The sequence below is a fragment of the Brassica napus genome, chromosome C3 (assembly GCF_020379485.1).
Source record: "Brassica napus cultivar Da-Ae chromosome C3, Da-Ae, whole genome shotgun sequence".
Classification (NCBI taxonomy): domain Eukaryota; kingdom Viridiplantae; phylum Streptophyta; class Magnoliopsida; order Brassicales; family Brassicaceae; genus Brassica; species Brassica napus.
Genome location: NC_063446.1, coordinates 59,990,443 through 60,007,205, shown reverse-complemented (window position 1 = coordinate 60,007,205; position 16,763 = coordinate 59,990,443). Strand labels below are relative to the sequence as shown.

Sequence of the window (16,763 nt, the reverse complement as noted above, 5' to 3'; positions counted from 1 at the left end):
TTAATGGATTTTTTTTGGGTTTTATCACATTTTTAATTAATAAATTTTCATAAATCTGAATTTTGTGAAAATATATGAGTTGGTAGAACATCTAATAGAATGCTACATAAAGAACATAAGCATATTTGAATTATATACGGCCACTGGGTTTACTGGTTTGACCGCGGGCCCAAATCGGATCTGAAAACATTGCTTATATTTTGAATAAAAAATATTCGGATAATTGTTTTTGGTAATTCTGTTTATAAATAATATTTTTTAAACATTTGGTTATTTAGAAATTAAATATAATATATTTGTAGGTAAATAATTTGTATTTTAAAACTTCAGATACTCATTCGGTTCTCGGTTCAATTTCAATGTTTTGTTCCATAGATATAGGATCTGCTCGGTTATTTATGAAATTCAGTTGATTTTTTATTTCATTTTTTCAGTTTGGTATGGTTTGGTTCCTCGACTCCGAATAAGTATTCTCAGACTTATATACTATTTTATACTCCTTCTGTTTCATTTTAATTGTCTAGGTTTATGCACACAGATTATTAAAACATATGATTTTGTATATTTCCAAAATAAAAACATAATTACATATACACCTAAACATATTTCAACCAATAGAAAAATAAACAGAAAAATTTTGTTAATAAATTTTGCATTGAAATTTTAAAACAATATATACTTATTTTGAAACATAAATTTTACTCTAGAACGACAATTAAATTGAAAAGAAGGGAATATAGCATCCATTTTATTTATTTATTTAAGTCCAAAAATAAATCCGCGCTTTCTAAGCGCGGGTCAAAATCTAGTAGCGTGTTATTTAATTAGTTGAAAGAAACAATTTTGACTTATTCAATTAAAAAAAAAACAATTTAGACTTATAATGTGGTATGTTATGTATACTTCATTATCAATGGGAAATCATTTTTAACCAATTGAAGACTATTAAATTATAAGAAAAATTAAATGAATTTTGTGATACAAATTTAATTGATAGATTTTTTTATTAAGTTTTGTTTGCAATAAACAGCTAAATTGTTTTGACCAAAAAAAAAACTGCTAAATTGTAATGTTGCAATGCCTTACAAGTGACTTATCAATAGTTTTCTTCATTTAAATAATGTAAAACTTAATTTCTTGGTTTTCTCCTAAGAAAATTGTTTTAATTACATTGAGTCAAAATTTTATTTTCTTGAGATAATAACAAATAAAAAATGAAATTTGTTCATCTAAAATTTTTACTGATCCCAATAATGTCATTTGAAAACAAATTGTTGAAGGAGACAAATTATTTTTGTCATAAAAAGTTATATAGAAGAATAGCATGTGTCTTGATTCAAACATGTGAATCGTCTTCTTTATATCTCAGGTAGAAATACTTGAAAGCAATCCATAGCAACCTTATAAGTAAAGAACTATCTCACCAATATAATAAAAAGACAGACATAAGCTACACTTTAGTCTTTAGATTCTGCACTTACAAATATTTGGCTCCGCAATGTGGTTGTTTAGTTAATGGGTCACTTAAAGCCCTGTTATTAAGAACTGTTTACAAACTTTGACATGTCTTAATTGGACCACCAACTACAGTACCGGAGCCCACAGCGACCCACCAAGACAAATGTCAATGTCAAAACGACACGGTTTTATAACCCCATTTACTACGAACCAAGTGAGAAAAAAAGAACTAGACACAAAGGGGACCGCCTCATAAAAGAGAAGAGAGACATCAAATTGTGCCATGGACCAACATAAGGTAAGTGAAAATTATAATTACACACACCATGACACATGCATGTAATGTAATCTTCTTGATGGAAAGAAAACTAGCAGTTAGTTAATGTTTTTATAAGTATAATGGTAGGAGGATAGAAGACTCTTATTGTCCAAAGAAGAAGAGAGGATTCGTGATAAGCTTGAAATGGAAATAGAAAGAAATTTGGAAGGAGAGTTCAAGGATGGGATTTACAATCTCGCACTCAAGCTGCGCAGGCTGTATGAACAAAGAAGGGAAAGAGAAGAGTCGCTGGATGCTTCAATGAGAAAGAGCAAGAGAGTACTGGAGGTGAACATTAGCATCAAGATGGAAGGAGATACCAAGATTGAGATCACTGAGAGGAAGAAGGAAGTAGACAATGACAAGATGAAAAAGGCAGAGAATCTGGTTAATAAAAAGAAGTGTGAAGCTGGTGAAGATAAAACAAGAAAGGAGAAGTTGAAGAATCCAACAAGGGCTCAAGAACTCAGATGGAAATGGTAAAACAGATTGATTGGCCTGGATTTACTTTCCTATTTGCTGGTAATATGTTTCAAATATTTATCCTAATTAAACAAGAGTGAAATAAGGATTGTGCATGCATATCACATTGTTCATTGAGATGGTAAGAGGAAAGCACACAATCTTCTTTTACTGCCATATAAAATTTGAGTTGTTGCTACAATATCATCAAACAAGATATTGATTTATTTATTTTTGGAACACAGACAACATATTAATTAAATATAATATCCTACAAATAAATATGATTTGGAGAATATTTAGCAAAAGAAATTTATCCGTGTACTAAGACATATTGTAAGTGATCAGGACTGGGAATCAAAAATATTGTTATGCAAGAATGCGCCACTGTAAGGCATCGGCTTGAACCCCAAATGCAAATTTAAAAGATTATCTTACTGTAAAAATATCATCTGAATGTCTCTCACGATAATATAAACGTCACAATCATCCGCAGATATTATTAATAAGTTGCTTGTCTGCCTCATCGTAACCTTAGTGGGAACCACGTATATTGCGCGTGGTCTTGACTCTTAACATAAACAAACATTTATAAGTTAGATATTTCAAGTATATCAGTTGGCAAGAAGTACGTCATTTTCTTAATTCCATGTAACTTGTCTATTTAGACTGCTAAGCAAAATCATTATGAATGAAGCTGCATTGACACGGTAAACCAGGAAGTGTAGTTACAAACTGTCAACAATAGCTATTTAGCAATTTTAAATCTTGCACATTGTTATCTACAACTCTTTAACATATTCATATTATATGATTCCGTTTGGTGATCCCCCTTGTAGACGATTCTTCGAGAGACTTGGTAAAGACTACTGGTTTTGATATTCCAAATCAATAAATAAATAACTAAGAGCTGTATATCTATGTATGTGCTTGCATGATTAAAATGTCCAGAAATTAAATAATCATTCCAAAATTAGCTCTATATATCAAAACCCTTTTCCTCATTTCTCCACCACCAACGAAGACAAGAGCCTGCTCAATTTCTCTATTGTTTTTTCCGACAACCAAAAAGAAAGTTGAAAGAGAGACCAATGGCAGCTCTTAAAACATTGCAAGCTCTGATTTTTCTTGGTCTATTGGCCACGTCCTGTATCGCTCAAGCTCCTGCTCCAGCACCCATCATGCTTCTCCCACCGGTAGAGTCTCCTTCTCCCATTATTACACCAACCGCTGAGCCACCATCTCCGGTACCGGTTGCTTCACCACCGGTTATGGTTACCGAGCCAACTCCAGCTCCGGCGACTCCTCCCACCGTCTCATCACCAACAAAGTCTCCTAAAACTTCCCCTGTCGCTTCTCCTCCCAAACCAGAAGGTATGGCTCCAAGCCCATCAGTCCCAGCACCAACACCAACGCCATCACCAGCTCCGGCTCCTGAAGGACCAATTGCTGACTCAGCATTTACGAACAAAGCTTTCCTTGTGAGCACCGCCATTGCGGGAGCCTTGTACGCCGTCGTTTTGGCTTAAGATAGCCTTGAGTAAATTACACTCTCTATCTCTCTCCTCTGTTCTTTCTTATCATGATTTGTTTGACGAATCTCTCTGTTTTCTACTTTTCTCTAAATACATTTTGTGTTCACTTCCACTTTGTTGATGTTTCTTTTTTTCTCGTCTTTTGATTCTTTATAACTCTGATGGACAATGAAACAACTCCACTCATTCTTCTTGTCATTGTCTACTTCCTTCTTGGAAATATATCTGAAAATAGTTTTCCGATTCTCTCAGTGTGATCAAGATTAAAGAAATTGTAAAATAAACTTCATTCGATTGAAACGTAGAGAACAAGTGTGCTTAAACACAAGTGGGATCATAAACCAAAGTAAACCATATACCAACAACTATAAACGAACTATATATCCTCTAATAATAGTGATCGTTATATAACTATCTTTTCTGATTTCGAACTGTATATATTACTCTTTGTCTCAAAATCCACAAGACATCTGACCAGATGAAAAATTCACAAGAAGTTCAAAGTCGTTTGCACAACACAATGTTCAACCGGATAATTAAACCGACCAACATTTGAAAATCTACCGGAAGAAAAACTAACTGTATCATCACCATAACCAATAACTAACCGATCACTAAACCGGGCTGATTCATATCCTTTTTCTCTCCTCCCAATCCCAACAATAGTTTTCTCAATTTGCTCATAAGCATCCTCTAAACCACCAATCACGCCCTTGACCTCACTAACCAAACTCCAGAACTTATCGAGCCAAGATCTCTTCCAATTCCCACACCAAATTTCAGACAATCTTTCTTTAGTACTCTCAAGCCTCTTCAAAGCACAGACAAGCTCTACCCTATCTCCGAAACTCAAAGTATTGGACCGCTCTTTAAACTCGTTGAGTCTCGTGTAAAGCTCGTTGACTGAAGAAACATAGTCTTCTCCGACCAAACGGATGATCTTGTCGGCTAGAGGTTTACCACCACCACAGGAGGGTATATCCGGAATCTTACATGCTTCTTGTAGTAAACCGACAAGCGCGTCGAGTTCACGAAGCAAATCAGTGTTGGTAAGAGACGAAACCATGTCTTCGTATTCATCTTTGTGAGTTGTGCTCGATGTTGAAGAAACGAAGAACCCCATGACTCTTGAAGTTGATAACAGATGCTCAAGGTATAAACCGTACCTTTAAAAAGAAACTTTTGTAATTAATATATAACATAAAAACCGAAACTTTCCTTTTATAGATTTTTGAACTTACCATCGGACCCAAGAAGAAAGCTCCCACATCAAAGGAGACTTCTCATCTCTAAACCCAGAAAGTTTCAGATAGTTCCGACCACCGGAAGCAGGAAAGACAGAGAGCTGATCCTGGAGGATGAAGCGACCATGTTTGACGATGTGATGGACGATGATCAATGATTTGAGAGCGGCGCAGGCGTCTCCGGTTGTGTGGAGACGTTCCATTACGGCTTCGACGGCGGAAGCTGCGGTGGCTCGTGAGCCAGTACCGGCGGAGAGGAGAACGTTGAGGTGACGATATCCCGGAGGAGTTGAAGGGTCGTGAGTGGTGGCACGGAGGACGGAGAGATGGAAAGAGAGAGATTTGCCTTTTGGGTTTGATGAGACGAGAGCAGCTTTGCCTTGAGAAGCTTTGTCTTTGATGATTCCGATTAGATCTGCGAAGCTAGTGATTCTTCCCATTGATTAAAGGTTTAGACTTTAGATGTTGATGATGGTGATCTACAAAGATAGATGACTTCTTGTCTCTTTACTTTTTGCTGGTTAGTAATGAGATGATATAAAAATACTTTTATTATTCTGGTCAAGAATGGAAACTGTTTTTATCTCATTCCATGTACCAACATGGGTCAAATGATCAAATATATAGAAACACTCACAAATATATCCCCTCTTTTTTCAGTCCTTCCCAAACTCTTTTTTTTTTGTCAACATGTCTTTCCCAAACAACTTCACATATTTACAACTAAATTATAAATTTGTAGAATAAAATGATGCAAAATAACCTTTTCATAGAAGTTTACCATTTGGTTTCAAAAGTAATTCCATCAATTCTTAGAAAATAGATAAAATCTATATATAATAGAAAACTTGATTTTGTTTTCGTATGACATCATCATTTTTTTATAGGAAATTTTTTTTTTAATCTAACGTCTGAGTTTTGACACTTCTTTTAATCTGACGGACATGATTTTTTTAATCACTAAATCTGACGTCATCCAATTGTTTTGTTTCCTCTTCTCTAAACGACACACCTTTTTAAGGTGAACTCTTTTGATAACGGAACCACGCAGCTTTTGACGTTGACCTCTTTTGATAACAGAACGACGCATCTTTTAATCTAAGTAATAGATTGAAGTACTGGTTTGAGTCGTTGTGTTCCCAGAGAAAGCTTCATTCAAGTCCCAAGGAAAAGCTTTGGTTCATCATCAAGATCTGCTCTAACCGGCCATTGAGACAGCCACAATTGATTTTGAATAGATTTCACCGAGAATCTAAAACGCCACGGCGCCACCGCCGTCACCGTTTATGACGAGAAACCAACGTTATAAAGTTGATCAGAGAGAAGAAGAAGAAAGTCGTGGCGCTGACGACGCTGCCATTCCTTATATTTTACCACTAGCAGGTTACAAGTCTGTCTCGTCAAAACATAGGATTCAACGCCATTCATCTGTTTTGTTTCAAATTCATGTTAAACAACGAACTTGAAACAAAACTTGAAACAATGTAACCTCTCGAAACTGATCTATCAGACTTGTAAACTGATCTATCAGAAACAATGTTGCCTCTCGAAACTTGAAACTTGAATTTTGTTTCACTTGGCAACGCCATTCATCTGTTTTGTTTCAAGTTCATGTTAAACAGAGGATTCAAAGCCTACATGACCGAGTCGGGGTCCTTGCAGACTTTCTTGAGAGAAGGCATTGGCTCGTTCTCTAACCAATCTTTAAGGTTTTGTTTCAAGTTCATGTTAAACAACGAAACGAACAAGTACTAAAGATGCCCTTATTTTTTGTTTTAGGTACGGATCTGGTGTCTATGGAGCAGATATATTTGATTGCATTTGGCTGCCTTACAACTCTGAAAACTGGTCACATATTAGAACCAATAATAGTATAGACAACGATAATGAATTTAAGCTGCCAGAAAATGTTATGGCCATGGCCTCTGTTCCAACAGACCCGGACGCTCATATGAACATTTCGCTAACCGGGTTGCGCATTACATCACGGTTCTACGTCTTCCTACACTTCTCAGAGATCCAAGAGCTCGATCCCAATGACACTAGATAGTTTAAGGTGATGTACAACAGAAGACTCATCATAAAGCCCTTTAAGCCAAGAAGTTCTCTATATTTTATCCTTTATCCAAGAGGAACTCAGTCCGAATGCAAATGGACAGTGCACATTTACGCTTTAAAAGACTGTGAGTTCCACACTGCCTCCTCTGCTCAACACCATTGAGGTTTACATGGTGAACTCGCTATAGCAGAGTGAAACCGATATATAATTATAATTTTTTGAACAAAATATTTTGTGACTTATTGTTGATCAGGACCAAAAATAAACTAATATAAGTAAAACGGTAATCAGTTGATAAGATGATAAATATCAAGTTGAGTTGCGGCATGAATAAGGTTGATGCTGAAACTGATGCAATGTCGTGAAAAAACTCTAGCATCGAAGGAAATCCTGGGATCTGTTCCTCTCCTTCATGCGCCACCACAAACAAGAAGAAGAAGAAAACCATTGTTATTGCATCAGTTTCAGCATCAATATTTTTGATCTTAGTGAAATAATGTGAAATCTCTCGTGTATCTTCATTAGCTCAACGTTCATATATATATACAAGACTATTTCCTATTTACGATAGGATCGTATCTCTACCATATCTCCTTATATGGAAACATATACTATAACCCAATACCCCCCTTCAAGTTGGTGATACGAAATTTCGTACACCCAACTTGGACATCAAATATTCAAACGTTCGTCTTGGTAAAGCCTTCGTGAAGAGATCGGCGATCTGGTTCTTTGTTGAGATGTGGGGCGTGACAATGAAACCATCTTGTACTGCGTCTCCTACTTGATGACAATCAGCCTCTATATGCTTCGTTCGTTCGTGAAAGACCGGGTTTGCTGCGATATGGATTGCAGCCTGGCTGTCACAATGAAGAGTGATCGGACGGGAGTGACTGAAACCTAGTGTCTTTAGTAATGCTTTTAGCCATTTGAGTTCACGAAGAGTATACGCCATTGCTCTGTACTCGGCTTCTGCAGAAGAGCAAGACACAGTATCTTGTTTCTTTGTCTTCCACGAGATTGGAGAACGTCCCAAGTAGACAATGTATGCTGACAGAGAGCGACGTGTTCTTGGACAAGCTGCCCAATCTGAGTCGCAGTAAGCTGTGATGTTGAGATTGCTGTCTGACCGAAGAATGATTGCCTGCGCTGATGTGCCTTTAAGATATCGAACAAGCCAGAGTGTAGCTTCCCAATGAGCCACTAACGGTTTCTACATAAATTGGGACAGGATATGTACTGCATAACTGAGATCCGGTCTTGAGATAGTTAGGTAAATGAACCTCCCCACAAGGCGTCGATATTGTTTAGGTTTGGCGAAGAGAGGACCAGTGGCGGAGCCGAGTTTATGATTCAACTCCATGGGAACTGCCGAGGGTTTTGATCCAAGTAGACCTGCTTCAGCGATGATATCTAACGCATACTTGCGTTGAGAGAGGCAAAACCCATCAGACCCTCGTGAGACTTCAATACCTAAGAAGTATTTCAACTTGCCTAGGTCTTTCATGTGGAAACATTTGTGCAGCTGGGCTTAAAATTTCTGAACGGCTCCCAAATCGTTTCCTGCAACAATAAAATCGTCTACATAGACAAGAACATGTAGTATTGTCGCTCCATTCTTATAAAAAAAGAGTGAGTAGTCTTGATAACTCTGTTTGAATCCAAGTTTCTTCAGAGCAGTTGAAAGTTTTGCAAACCAACAGCGTGGTGCTTGTTTGAGACCATACAAGGACTTGCGAAGACGACAAACCTTGGTTGGATCAGAGGAATGAAAACTAGGCGGAAGCTTCATGTAAACTTCTTCAGCAAGATCGCCGTGGAGAAACGCTTTATGGACGTCCATTTGATGAACTTCCCACTCTTTAGGTGCAGTGACACTTAGTAAGTATCGAACCGTTGTCGTTTTGGCGACAGGAGCGAACGTCTCCTTATAATCAACTCCTTCTTTTTGTCTGTTTCCCATAACTACCAGACGAGCCTTATAGCGTTCTAAGGTGCCATCGGCTCTGAATTTGAGTTTATACACCCACTTGCAATTGATTTCCTTTTTCCCGGGAGGTAGATCAGTTACATCCCATGTATGGTTTGATTCAAGAGCAGTTATCTCAAGCTGCATCGCTTCACACCATTCTTGGATCAAAACTGCGTCTTTGAAGTATTTTGGCTCATTGCTGTCTAGGACGGCTGCCATGAAAGCGATATGGCTAGCTGAAAAACCAGAGTCAGACAAGCATTGAGCGATGGGATAGAGAACCTTACCAGAGACCGTCGACGTAGAACTAAGATCAGAGTAGTCAGGCGTGAGAGCGTGTGAGGAGTGTACATGCTTAGTGACGAAATCTTTGAGCAGAACAGAGGGCTTCTTTGTGCGTTAGCCCCTGCCTAGTATCTCAGCTGGAACCGTTGGCGTATCCTTTGTTTATGCTACTACTGAAGACGGTGAGGTGGAGCTCGAAACATCAGGAGATGGAGGCTTACCAGACGGTGACGAGCTCGAAATCTCCAATGTAACGGGAATGTCGCTAGCTGGATGAGGTTCTTCAGAAGGATTTTCATTCTCTGGTGTGGTGATTTCTACAAGAGGAATGCTGCTAGCAGGTATGGCCGGCATAATCCAGTCATCATCAATGGCTTCCAGCATTGTGGTCGTAGGTGTCAATGTAACCTCTTCTGTTTCTTTGAATGGAAATACATCTTCTTGAAAACGTACGTCTCGACTAACAAAAAATTGCTCACTGTCTAGATCAAACAGTCTCCACCCTTTCTTCCCAAATGGATAGCCGACGAACACACATCTTCTACTACGTGGTCCAAACTTGTCTTTGTCGCGTGATAACTTATGAGAGTAGCACAGGCACCCAAACGTGCGGAGCAAGTCATACTGAGGCTTTGTTCCAAACAGTAGCTCATAAGACGTCTTGCCTTGTAAGACAAAAGATGGTGTGCGGTTAATCAAGTGAGTCGCAGTTAGGATGCTTTCCCCCCAAAATTTCCTTGGTAGTTTGCTCTGAAAGAGGCATGCTCGAGCCACGTTCAGGATGTGACGGTGTTTACGTTCTACACGCCCGTTTTGTTGCGGAGTATCTACACAGGAGGTTTGATGTATGATGCCATGTTCATGGAAGTAGGACATTAGACACATAAACTTTGTGCCATTGTCGCTGCGGAATGCTTTTACCTGTTTTTCAAATTGTCTCTCTGTCATGGCACAAAAATTCCTTATTAATTGGGGGACCTCTGATTGTGCAGTCACAAGGTATGTCCAGACAGACCGCGAATAGTCATCAACGAGTGTGAGAAAGTACAGTGCTCCACATGTAGATGGAGTTCGATAAGGGCCCCAAACATCTCCATGAACAAGTGAAAAACAATCTGATGCTTTATTGATACTATCATTAAAACTTTCACGTGTTTGCTTAGCACGAAAACAAATGTCACACTTCTTGATCTCCTCAACAACACTAGGAGATCGATCACAAAATGGCAAAGAAAGCAAAACAGTAGAGGAGGGGTGTCCTAGTCTACGATGCCACAACGCTTCAGAGACTGTGGTATCCTTTGCAGCTTTGTTCGCACGAGCAGCTTAAACTCCCGTAAAATAGTACACTCCCTCACGCTCTTCACCCGCTCCAATCAAAGTCCTCGTAAAACGGTCCTGTAAGAAACACAATGTATCAGTAAAGATAGCAATGCAACCCGTTTGTCTTAGCAGTTTTGAAACAGAGATCAATGTACAATTGAAATCTGGAACAAACAGTACATCAGTAAGCTGATAAGACGAATTCAAAGACAATATACCACGTTTAGTGGCTTTGGACCTTTTCCCATCAGGAAAAATTACAGACGATGGAACTATGTCTGTGACATCAGTTAAGATCGAACAATCCCCTGTCATATGGTGCGAGGCACCAGTGGCTATAATAACATCAGAAAGGTAAGTGTTACCAGACAACCGTTCGGATGAGGTAGTTGATCGCTGAGATTGGAGAAGACTAATCAGCTGAGCAATCGGGTTGTTTCCATTATCTGAGGATCCCACAGCACGTGCATTGTTGGCTCTGCCATGCCCTTGAGTTGAGGTTTTTGCAGGACGACCACCACGTCGATCTGAGTTCCTCTGCGATATGTCTCTGCTCTCGGAGGTTGGTGTACGACCTCCACGGCCCTCACGGCCCTGCTCGTAGTACCAGTCTGGGTAACCATGAAGCAGGAAACACTCAGCGACTTCATGACCTGGACGCCGGCAGTGAGTGCACGACAGTGTGGAACGATCGCGGTAACGTGGTCCCGACATTGCTGCTACTTGTGCTGGTGGCTCTGTTTTAATCGAGAACCCTACACCTTCTGTTCTGGTCACTTCTTTTGTTCTCTCAACATTCAGATTCTGTTCTTCTCTAATCACCCTCGAGTAGGCTTGATTCAAGGGAGGAAGTGGATCTTCACCGGTGATGGTAGATCGTATGTTACTAAACCGTGGAAGATCCAGTCCAAACAGAAACTGGTGTACTTGATCTTCCTCACGTTCTTTTGCGAGATCCGGAGCCGCAGCGCATGTGCACGGACGACTCATTTTGTAGTTTTGTAGTTCTTCCCACAGCTTGGTCAGGCTTCCGTAATACTCCAGCACGGACTGCCCATCTTGCTTGCACGAAGCTATTTCATCTTTCAGTACTTGCTTGCGGACTCCGTTGCCCACAGAGAACCGAAGTCGAAGACTTTCCCAGAGAACTGAGGCATCTGAGATGAATGACACTGTGGATCGAATTCTTGGATCAATGGAGGTTCGAATCCAACCCACAATCATCGAGTTTGCGGCAAGCCACATATTCAGTGCAGGTTCAGTTAGCGGTTTGGGAATGGTTCCCTCAATGAATGGGAGTTTTCGCTTTGCTTGAAGAGAGTTCTTCAATTCTGTAGCCCATTCAGGATAGTTGTCTTCTTTCAAAACAACCGACGAGATCAACGCTCCTGGATTGTCGGAAGAATGGAGCGTGTATGGAGAAGGTGCAGCACCAGCTCCTGTGACGGCGAGTGGCTGTATATCAGTCATGATAGGATCGCGGCAAAGTGTAGGCGGCGGTAGTTGCTTGGAAAGCAAGGCTACGGCGGCTGTTAGGAGATTAGGTCAGAGATGGCGGCTCTGATACCATGAAATAATGTGAAATCTCTCGTGTATCTTCATTAGCTCAACGTTCATATATATATACAAGACTATTGCCTATTTACGATAGGATCGTATCTCTACCATATCTCCTTATATGGAAACATATACTATAACCCAATACTTAGTCATTGTTTTAGTTATCCTCAAGAGGAGAGCCAAGCTTGGTCGTTATCTCAGTTCAGGTACCAAATTATGGTTTTGACTAAATAAAAGTAAATCAATCAACTATTAATATTCTGATAATGATTTTATAGATGATGATAATAATCTTCAGCAGTGGAATAATCAAAGTAGCTTCTCAGAAATGGCAAACAAATTGTTCACATATGAAGACTTGGCGCGCAAGCGACCGATAACTTCTCCAGTGTCAACTTCATTGGCCAAGGCGGGTTTGGTTATGTTCACAAAGGAGATTTTCCTGATGGAACGGAGGTTGCGATTAAGCAGCTTAAAGCTGAAAGCGGACAAGGGAAACTGGAGTTTCGGGCAGAGATAGAGATTATAAGTAGAGTCCATCACAGGCATCTTGTGTCCCTCCTTGGCTACTGCGTAACCGGAACTTAAAGATTGCTTGTTTACGAGTTTTTTCCCAATTCTGGAGTTTCATTTGCATGGTAAGTGCGATAAATGGTGTGCGAGAATTTAGCCACCTTGCTTTACACTATATGGTAATATTTGCAGAAAAAGGAGACCAGTATTGAATTGGCCAAAGAGGATGAAGATTGCTTCCGGAGCAGCTAGAGAATTGGCATACTTACATGAAGATTGTGAGTCTTTAAGTTGTATTGAACACATGTTTTTCAAAGACTCTTAATATTGTTTTTTTTTGTCTTGTTTCTCATCAGGTAACCCTAAAACTATACACCTTGATGTAAAAGCTGCTAACGTTCTTATCGATGATAGCTACGAGGCAAAGGTATTCTAAAAATAACTTTTAATAAACTGTCAAGGTTTATTTGAAATGTACAACTAAACATCAGTAATTCATCAGTTAGCAGATTTTGGATTCGCCGAGTGTTGTTAGACAATGCTTCTCATATTTCTACTCGGATCATGGGAACATGCGGGTATGGAAACCTTTTTTTTTATGCAACCTGCAGGCTGCAGTGACAATCTTTGAACTTGTTTCTTGTGATGTAGATGCAGATACTTAGAGCATCCGCATCAATGAACCCCCTTTTGGGGTTCATAGGATTTTTTTAATATTTTTTGATAGGACCATGAATAGTGATGAACTTCTATCGTTTGTGTATCTGCATTAGTGAACCTGAAGAAGGGGTTCATAGGAATAAAATAATTTTTTTTTAAAAAAATATTTGAAAACTTTTTATTCAATACATTAAGAATATTCAAATACATTAAGAATATTAATGAACATAGAAAGATTATTCATCTACATTACCATACTTTTTCCATACATTTTCAACTAAATCAGCTTTCAAAAGATGATGTTTCTCTGAATCCCGAACTTCATTGTGAACGCCTAACATATTACCTATATTAAAACTTGTTCTCGTTTTCACCTTGGAACTTCTGCTTGACTCTCCTGACTCGAACTCAGATGTATCAATTTGGGTATATCCGTCTCGTTCGTTCTCTACTATCATATTGTGCAATATGACACAACTTCTCATAATCCATCCTATCTTTTCCTTGTCCCATAGTAGAGCTGGATTTTTAACTATTGCGAACCTTGATTGCAATACTCCAAAAGCCCGTTCGACATCTTTTCTGGTGGATTCTTGACGTTCGGCAAATAGCTCTGCTTTAGGACCTTGAGGGAGTGGGATGGATTGGATAAATGTTGACCAATTTGGATAAATCCCGTCAGTAAGGTAGTAGGCCATACGATAAGTGTGGTTGTTGACCTTGAACTTCACTTTTGGTGCTCGAACTTGTAAAATATCATCAAAAACTGGTGACCGATCAAGAACATTGATATCGTTGAGGGTACCTGGTAATCCGAAAAATGCGTGCCATATCCAAAGATCTTGTGATGCAACAGCTTCTAAGACAATTGTCGGCTTTCCTGAATCACGTGTGTACTGACCTTTCCAAGCCGTTGGGCAGTTTTTCCACTCCCAGTGCATACAGTCGATGCTGCCAATCATCCCTGGGAACCCCCGTACCTCTCCAATATCGAGTAATCGTTGAAGATCATCCTCATTAGGTCTTCGTAAATACTCCTGTCCAAACAATTGTATTATCCCAGTAGTGAAATTTTCCAAACATAAACGTGCCGTACTTTCACCAAGTCGGAGATATTCGCCATATGTATCTCCCGATTGACCGTATGCCAGCATACGTATAGCTGCCGTACACTTTTGAAGTGCAGATAGCCCGAACCTTCCGTGAGCATTTTTTCTTTGCTGAAAGTATGGCACTTCAGTACTTAGGCGATTGACAATACGAAGGAACAATGACTTGTTCATTCGAAAACGCCGCCTAAACATTTCCGATGGGTATGTGGGATTTTCGTTGAAATAGTCGGTCAATAGTTGATTGTGTCCGCATTCCCGATTTCTTTCGATATAAGCTCGTCTCTTCGGGTTGTTAGCTTGACCATCAACTACTGAGTCGATGAAATTATCAACAACTTCGTCGACCATTTCTTCTAAATACTCATCTACTTCATCACTTGATGAGGAAGACATTGTTGAAGCAATTTACTTCCTATAAAAGGCAAAAGGGATTTATAAAAAACTAATAAAAATATAACTATCTTATAAGTACATTACATTTATTTCCTTGTCTATATCGTTTTTTTGTGCTGTCTCTTATCATTTTTTTTTTAAATTTTAAAATATTAATTTAAATTTCCATTACTTAAATTTTTTATAAACTTATAAAAATATAACTTATAAAAACTTAACATTTTTTCCTTGTCTATATGGTATGTAGTGTTGTCTTTTATCATTTATTTTTTAAATTTAAAAATATTAATTTAAATTTCCATTACTTAAATTTTTTATAAACTTATAAAAATATAACTTATAAAAACATTACTAACCTCTACGGATTGAGAATTAATTTATTTTGGTTGAATGCAAGGAACAACGCAAGTGTGGAGAATCAATGCAAGTGGTGATGGTTGAGGAGTGTATGAAGGTGTGGTGATAGTTGAGAGGAATCGTGGTGATAGTTACGAGGAATCGTGGTGATGGTTGAGAAAAATCGTGGTGATAGTTGCGAGGAATAGTGGTGATGGTTGAGAAGTGAATGAAAGGGTGGTGATAGTTGAGAGGAATCAATGCAAGAGTGAAGAATCAATGCTAGAGTGGTGATAGTTGAGATGAAACAACAATTAATATATAGAGAAGTGAAAGAGTTGTTGCACAAACAGAAGTGAGAAACATAGATTATATAAAGAGACATATTTTACATGTTGATCGGGTACATACACCCGTGAGTAAAAAATAGAACCCGTGGGTACATACACCCGTGAGTTCAAAACACAACCTGTGGGTACATACACCCATTAAAGCCGATGAAGTTAAAAGAAGTGTAGAAAGATTCAAAATTCTACACTCACCCGTGAATCAAACAGAGAACCCGTGACCTGATACCAAAAGAAGCCGAGACCTACTAACAACACGTCCACACGCACGCATCCACCTACCGCAACCCGTGACCTGCAAACCTGCAACCCAAAGCATATTCAGCAAATATCAAATGCAATCAAGTTCATATCAAGCATTATCCAACTAAAAAATTAACTTAAAAATTCATATCAAATGCAATTAACCAACTGACCCTATCAAAGCATTTCAGAAATGAGTTTATTTTTAAGAGACACTTTTTGTGGAGAAAGTGTAGCTTCAGTTTTTGCTAGCAAGCGATCAAGGATTTTCTGTTTGGATATAGTATTTTTCGCAGCTAATATGCTCTCTATCTGATCAAAAGCTGCTTTATTCGTGTGCTTCTTGCGTTTGGCTGCTTTGCTAGCCTTAACGCCAGGAGGCCTAACATTTTGGTCCGCAGGAACCTCCTCCGCCGGTTCCTTCCTTTTCTCCTTTGCACCATCTTTCGAGAATGAGTGTGATCTCCATTTTTGATCAAACCTAAGCTCCCTCCAACAATGTTCCATACTGAACTTGACAAGATAGTCGTTAAAGAAGATGTCATGGGCAGCCTTCATGACATCATTCTCATTTTGCCCACTCGCTTGCTCCTTCAGCGCGGCTTCATGGCTTCCAACATACTTGCAGACCTGCTCATTAACCGTTCCCCACCTCTGCTTACATTGACTCCACTCCCTAGGAATGGAGCCAATGAGCAGAGGACTAGCATTGACATACTCCTCTATGCGCTTCCAGAACGTGCCTGCCTTCTGCTCGTTACTCACAATTGGATCCTTGCTGGTGTTCAACCAAGCACTGATCAAAACAACGTCTTCTTTGGTTGTCCACTTTCGCTTTGACGCCGGTTTAGGAACCTCAGAACACCCTAAGTCTATTGATTGACTGCTCTGAGAGACTAGTAGGTTAACCAACCCGGGAGAGTTAAAGTTAAAAGGATCCAT

General features: G+C 39.1%; 5 protein-coding genes and 1 pseudogene across 5 annotated transcripts; 3 read left to right on the top strand and 3 right to left on the bottom strand.

Moving 5' to 3' along the window:
- Positions 1-1,096: 1,096 nt before the first annotated feature.
- LOC125583935 lies at positions 1,097-2,483 on the top strand. The gene is made up of 2 exons (XM_048751549.1): positions 1,097-1,756; positions 1,865-2,483. The coding sequence occupies exons 1-2, from the start codon at positions 1,742-1,744 to the stop codon at positions 2,258-2,260; spliced, it is 411 nt and encodes a 136-aa protein (XP_048607506.1). The 5' UTR covers positions 1,097-1,741; the 3' UTR covers positions 2,261-2,483.
- Positions 2,484-2,822: 339 nt separating this feature from the next.
- LOC125583934 (classical arabinogalactan protein 3-like) lies at positions 2,823-3,960 on the top strand. Its single transcript, XM_048751548.1, has one exon. The coding sequence runs from the start codon at positions 3,331-3,333 to the stop codon at positions 3,766-3,768; it is 438 nt and encodes a 145-aa protein (XP_048607505.1). The 5' UTR covers positions 2,823-3,330; the 3' UTR covers positions 3,769-3,960.
- An 86-nt stretch (positions 3,961-4,046) lies between these two features.
- On the bottom strand, positions 4,047-5,637 carry LOC125583933 (putative clathrin assembly protein At4g40080). Its single transcript, XM_048751547.1, has 2 exons — positions 5,016-5,637; positions 4,047-4,940 (listed from the first exon to the last, which is right to left on the bottom strand). Exons 1-2 carry the CDS (start codon positions 5,456-5,458, stop codon positions 4,262-4,264), a joined length of 1,122 nt encoding a protein of 373 aa, XP_048607504.1. The 5' UTR covers positions 5,459-5,637; the 3' UTR covers positions 4,047-4,261.
- Positions 5,510-13,166, top strand: LOC125583206 (annotated as a pseudogene).
- A 460-nt stretch (positions 13,167-13,626) lies between these two features.
- On the bottom strand, positions 13,627-14,895 carry LOC125583205. Its single transcript, XM_048749838.1, has 2 exons — positions 14,292-14,895; positions 13,627-14,015 (listed from the first exon to the last, which is right to left on the bottom strand). Exons 1-2 carry the CDS (start codon positions 14,893-14,895, stop codon positions 13,627-13,629), a joined length of 993 nt encoding a protein of 330 aa, XP_048605795.1.
- Positions 14,896-15,688: 793 nt separating this feature from the next.
- LOC106384184 (glutathione S-transferase T2-like) lies at positions 15,689-16,763 on the bottom strand. The gene is made up of 3 exons (XM_013824188.2): positions 16,038-16,763; positions 15,774-15,881; positions 15,689-15,700 (listed from the first exon to the last, which is right to left on the bottom strand). Exons 1-3 carry the CDS (start codon positions 16,761-16,763, stop codon positions 15,689-15,691), a joined length of 846 nt encoding a protein of 281 aa, XP_013679642.2.

Coding starts and splice junctions, on each gene's coding strand:
- LOC125583934 (XM_048751548.1), top strand. CDS start 3,331: ATGGCAGCTCTTAAAACATTGCAAGCTCTGATTTTTCTTGGTCTATTG.
- LOC125583933 (XM_048751547.1), bottom strand. CDS start 5,458: ATGGGAAGAATCACTAGCTTCGCAGATCTAATCGGAATCATCAAAGAC. Junction 4,941..5,015: donor CTTTCTTCTTGGGTCCGATG/GTAAGTTCAAAA, acceptor TTCTTTTTAAAG/GTACGGTTTATACCTTGAGC.
- LOC125583205 (XM_048749838.1), bottom strand. CDS start 14,895: ATGTCTTCCTCATCAAGTGATGAAGTAGATGAGTATTTAGAAGAAATG. Junction 14,016..14,291: donor CTGCCCAACGGCTTGGAAAG/GTCAGTACACAC, acceptor CACTCCCTCAAG/GTCCTAAAGCAGAGCTATTT.
- LOC106384184 (XM_013824188.2), bottom strand. CDS start 16,763: ATGGATCCTTTTAACTTTAACTCTCCCGGGTTGGTTAACCTACTAGTC. Junction 15,882..16,037: donor CTACACTTTCTCCACAAAAA/GTGTCTCTTAAA, acceptor TTTGGGTTGCAG/GTTTGCAGGTCACGGGTTGC.